This window comes from Arachis duranensis, chromosome 10 (assembly GCF_000817695.3).
Source record: "Arachis duranensis cultivar V14167 chromosome 10, aradu.V14167.gnm2.J7QH, whole genome shotgun sequence".
Classification (NCBI taxonomy): Eukaryota; Viridiplantae; Streptophyta; class Magnoliopsida; order Fabales; family Fabaceae; genus Arachis; species Arachis duranensis.
The window spans coordinates 44,837,482-44,843,048 of NC_029781.3; the positions used below are offsets into that span (position 1 = coordinate 44,837,482).

Below are 5,567 nucleotides of genomic sequence, written 5' to 3' on the forward strand. Positions count from 1 at the left end.
CCCATGGATGGGAGGAAGCAAACATTGCCCTCCACAAGGGCACACTGCCCTCTAGCAGGGCAACATAAGGAAACAAGCTCGAGAAGCAACACTGCCCTGCCCTCCTCAAGGGCGGAGCACAAATTGGTGCCATGGATCAAGGAGAGCAAAAACTCTGCCCTGCCCTCCTCAAGGGCAATATCGGGCTCATCAAAGGAATAAATTCAAGGAAAAAGCTCACCAATGCTTGCCACAAGGATCGAACACGGCACCATGAGGAAGCAAGGAACTAGGCCTCACTTTGGTGCCAAGAAAACCAAGAAAAAAAGGTAGCGTGTGCATTCATCGAGTTTCGAACGCGGAGCTTCAATGTTGAAAACATTGCCCTGCCTTCTGCAAGGGCAGGGCAGCATTTTGTGGTGCACAGCCAGCGCACCAGAATGGCGCACCAAGGGAGCTTCGGCAGCAACAGCACGCACGCACGGGTAGAATCCGGCGCACCAAAAATTTCTGCCCTGCCCTCCACAAGGGCAGGGCAGCATCCTGCAGCACCAACATGCACCACACGCACGCACCAAGGGCCGCACGCACAATTTCCTGCCCTGCCCTCCACAAGGGCAGGGCAACCTCCTAGAAGCAATTGTTCTTGGGCTGAAAATTGGTTTAAAAATCCAATTTAATTCATTTCTTCACCAACTCAAAAGCCCATCCAAATTCCAAAATCCAAGAATAGAAACTGTATAAATAGGAGATAGTTTGATGTAATTAAGACCTTTTCCTTTACTTTTGAACTTAAACTTTTCTTTTGAGCTTTGAATCTTTACTTTTATTTTTGAACCTTTGAACTTTCTCTTGGAGACTTCACTGAGATTTCAGAGAATTGGGGAGGAGAATTGATCTCTCTTCTTCCTCGTTCTTGCTTGAGCATTTTTACTTTTCTTGTTTGAGTCTTGGGTGTGAAGAATTGAGGAATTTCTGTCTCAATCTCCATTCAATATCTCTTTAATTTCTCTTCTGTAGAATTGAGTTTAATTACATTTCCTTTACTGCTTCTTCTTTAATTTTCTTGTTAATTGCTTGTTGAATTTGGATCTGGGAAGGGAATTGAGATCTAGACTCTGCTATCTAGTCTCTAAAGCCCTGAGATCTCATTTTCTTTTTGGTTCTTCTGTGAACCCCTGCTACAATTTAATTTCCATTTCTGTTTGAGATTTAATCTAGTTCAATTCATCTCTTGTTTAGTTAATTGTTGCAATTTAATTTCCCTCGTTTGAATTCTGAATTCCCAATCCTCAACTCCCCTTTCCATTCAAGCAATTTACATTTCTTGCAATTTAAGTTACTGCAATTTACATTTCTTGCACTTTAAGTTTCAGTCATTTAATTAGTTGTTCTTTAAGATTCAGCATCTTTTACTTTCCTGCTCTTTAATTTACTGCAATTCTCCCCTCTCCCTTTACATTCCAAGCAATTTAGTTTCTGTTAATGATAAACCACTCAACCAATACTTGATTCGCTTGACTAAATCAACCACTAAACTAAAATTGCTCAATCCTTCAATCCCTATGGGATCGACCTCACTCCCGTGAGTTTTATTACTTGATGCAACCCGGTACACTTGCCGGTGAGTTTTGTATTGGATCGTTTTCCACACATCACAAGTTCTTATTATAGAAGTCAAGTTCTTGGCTTATGGGGTTTCATGCATAGCAACTTAGGTTCATTCCTTTACTGGTTTTCAGGTCCTTATCATGCTCTTGAATACTTTCTTGATTGCATCATATGAGACTTCTTATTTATTGATCCTCCCTTCTTTTCCAGGGTTTATTGCACTCTTGGGGTAAGTGCTCTGTGAGAGGGCGACTCTTTAAGATAAGCTTTCAGCCAACACTCCCAAACCAATTGGTTCATGGTGCTAGGTGTTAAGACACCCCTAAGGACTTACTCCCTCAAGTCTCTTTCCCCCATACATGCACACCACAGGCATATGGTTTGTTATTTTCTTTCTTGAGACCTTGGTGTCCAATACCTCTTTGGGTTACTAAGTGCTCTATAGCAGAGGTTGTTCTTGATAGTGGACTTTCAGCTGATAATCCCGGGTTAGTTAACCCAAGTTACCAAGTGATAAGGCACCCCTGAGAGCTTATTCATCCAAGCATATCCCTTGCACAGAAGCACCACAGAAACATGCCTCAAGATTCAAACCCTTGGTGCCTAGCCTTATTTCTTATTATTTTCTTTTCTTTTAAAACTCTTATTATTCTTTTTCTTCTTCTTATTAGGATCTTGTTGTTTGGCTAATCTTAATAGGATGTGCTTCAAGCATGTGATTTAGAGCATATAGTTACCTATATACCTTGTTGGTGAACCAACTTAGCTAATCAATTACCATACCACAAACATTGAGAACATACTTCACAAGGTAAACCCCACTCTTGTTTTTCATAACATTTTCTTTTATTTGACTTAGAGGACAAGCATACATGTAAGCAAGATGAAAATGAAAGCCAGGGACTCAGGCCAACACACATAGACTTAAGCAATAAAATCTTAAAGGCATAATTGAAAATTCCTAAGCTACTATGGAAGCATGTTCTATTTCATACATGATTTTTCTTATTTAAAACTTGAAAAAGATAGAACAAAGAGAGAACTCCACCACCTTTTACTTATTGGAATGCTCATGCTCTCTCTCTCGTTTGTCTTCTTTGTGTCCACTTGCACTTCCCTGCATCCGTGTCATTCTGGCTATTTTCCAATCTTCCAGTCCCTTTCTTACTGATTCAAGACTCCTTTCGGCTCTTTCTCGTTCCTCTCGTGCTAATTCATCCTTTACGTCCTCATATCTTGTGATCCCAGAGTGCAATACAGGTAGTTGTTCGACTAAGTATCCGAGCCTGGCTTGAGTGTTTACATGATATCCAGTCTCACTCATATAGACTCCTTCCGAGAACGCTCTGTATTCATCGAAAAGATCTGCCTATTCTCTTTGTTTCCGATGCATCTCATGAATGTGTGCACCTTGATGTGCTTGGATATTGATTAGCTTCTGGATGGCTTCTTGTTGTTGATCTTGCTTTTGGTTCAACCTATGGAAGGATTCACCCCACTGTCTCCCTTGTTCCAGTTGTTGCTCCATCAATTGCTTTTGCCACTCCCCTTGTTGATTCATCCATCTAGAGAATGATTCTTCTTGGCGATCCATCATTTGCAGTTGAAGCTCCTTCTGTGCCCCTTGATTCTCTATGTATTGCCTAGACAAGCCATCAATAGCTTCTTGTAATTTATGCATGTCTAAAATGGTTGGGGCTTGCTCCTCTAGGTTTTGTCCTTCTTCAACTTGATAGGCTGGCCTCTTTCTTAGTATTCGTTGAGGTAGGGGAGGTGCAACGGCATGCATCCGTCGAAGAGTAATTGGGATACCGACTTTTATCCACACGGGGTTTCCATCTTCGAACACCACCCCAGACTTTGCGCACAGACAGAAAATAGTGCCGGGGTAGCCTAACCTTCCTCCAGAAATCACTTTTCTCAGCGAACTTCCGAATGCCCTGAGCTATGAGTTCGTGAACCTTGATCTCTCTCCCTTTGAGTATGCATTGTACCATTGTTACTCTCTTACGGTTTACCTCTGAGTTGTTTTCGGCGAGAAGGATGGATCTCCTTACAATTTTGAACCATCCTTTTGCTTCAGGGTGAGATAGCCTCTCTTAATAAATTTGGGCTTCCTATGGGAATCTCTTACCCAATCCGCTTCTGGTATGCAGATATCTTCCACAATCTGGTCATAATTGAGACTGCTATCTATTTTGGATTGATAGCTCTCTTCTGCGAATGGTATGGTTCATAGCTTTAACACCCTCATGATGTTCATGGGACTAAAATCCACCGTCATCCCTCTTACGAAGCTTATATAAGATTCATCTGCCCTATCATACCTGACCGCATTTGCATAAAACTCTCTTACAAGAGTTGCATTTACTCTTGTGACCGGATCAGTGAGGAGCTTCCATATTCTCTTTTCCACCTTCTCTGTGATTTCGGAGTACTCAGTTTTCGTGACTTGAAAGCATAGCTCATATATGATCTCTTTCTCAGCCATCTATCCAAATTATAATGCATGGTGAAAGGTTCTAAATTTTTTCTCATCAAAAGGGGGTTGCTCTATAGGCTCATTCTCTTTTCATCTTTTAGAGCTCAATGATGCCATGAGTAACCTTTGATTTCAAATTTGTAGAAGTATGGATGCTTGCAGTTGAAAAGATGTAGCTATGAGAGTGTGTGAGAAGGCTTTTGATGGGAGAAGAAGTGTTAAGTGTGTGTTTCGAAAGAAAGAAGAGAGATGGATTGAAAGGATATTTGCATATGGAAGGGTTTAGAGTGGGGGGTTCATTATATAGGAGGATGATGAGATTGAAGGGTGTGGATTGATAGAAAAATCCAATGGTGGACGGTTGGGGTTTGGTGTAGAATGAGCACGAGGATCACCACTTTTATGACATGATTGGTTCGGTCTCCAAGGCGATCCTTCTGCCAACGTTGCATGGCAACACTTCCCAAGGTACTCCCCTTGAAGACATGTGTGTAGTTCCCTTGGTGAAGTGGCCGAACCACCCCCCTTGGGTTATCCCATCAGTTCCCTCCAACTTTCCCTTCGATTTCCTTGCAAGACAAAAGAAAAGAGAGATTAGTTTGAATTGTGGCGGAAAAATTAGGGATGGGAAGCTAGCTACTTGTTTTTTTTTTAATTTTTGATTTTGACTAACTAAGTGCCATTCATGAATGCAAACCAACCGACTAACTAAGTGTTCATTCATGCAACATTGGTGACACCAAACTTAGTTTGTGAGCATGTGGTGTAAAATGATTTAATTAAGGCTCTAAGACTGACATGATATGAATTGTGTATGTGCCATCTTAGTGTGCCCTGAACACCAAAATTGTTGTTCACTATATGCTGCATATAAAGATTCTTCTAAGTGCTTGTCAAAGTTGATTTAGAATTCATGAACTTGCTTTATTAACTACTATTAAAAATTTAAAGGAAATGATATAAAACATGGGTTGCCTCCCATGAAGTGCTTCTTTAGCGTCATTAGCTTGACGTTTGGCCTTTGTCAGGGTGGTTGGTAGTGCTTCAAATCTTCCCCTCTTGCAGTGAATCTGTCTTCATTGGCTTTATTAAGAAGCTCCACATGTTCTAAGGAAAGAATTTTGCTGATGGTGTACACTTGACGCAACTGAGATGGGATGGTGGGGAGATGAGGTGGGATAGGTGGAAAATAAGTAGAGATCACTTCATCTCCTGGAGAGAAATCCTCTGTAGGGATCTTCTTGTTCCTCCATCCCCTTAGGGCCTTTTTCCTTGTTCCCTTTGATGTTGCCCTGCTCCTTATGGTTCCATTTTCCAGGAAGATTTTGTTGCTGGTCTCATATGACTCTGGTGGGTTTAGCTCCTCTTAGGTTACACTTGGCTGCTATTCCTTCTGACCATATTGCTTGTCAACCAGAGGGATTCTCAGGTGTATTGTTTGTGCTTCCGTGCTTGTCTCTTCCATCAGTTCCTTATTGTGCTCTTTCCTTGATTC

At 41.4% G+C, this 5,567-nt stretch overlaps 1 protein-coding gene across 1 annotated transcript; it reads right to left on the minus strand.

Annotated features, from left to right (window-relative positions):
• Positions 1 to 2,959: 2,959 nt before the first annotated feature.
• On the minus strand, positions 2,960 to 4,081 carry LOC107469734 (uncharacterized). The gene is made up of 2 exons (XM_016089114.1): positions 3,918 to 4,081; positions 2,960 to 3,488 (listed from the first exon to the last, which is right to left on the minus strand). The coding sequence occupies exons 1-2, from the start codon at positions 4,079 to 4,081 to the stop codon at positions 2,960 to 2,962; spliced, it is 693 nt and encodes a 230-aa protein (XP_015944600.1).
• Between the last annotated feature and the right edge of the window lie 1,486 nt (positions 4,082 to 5,567).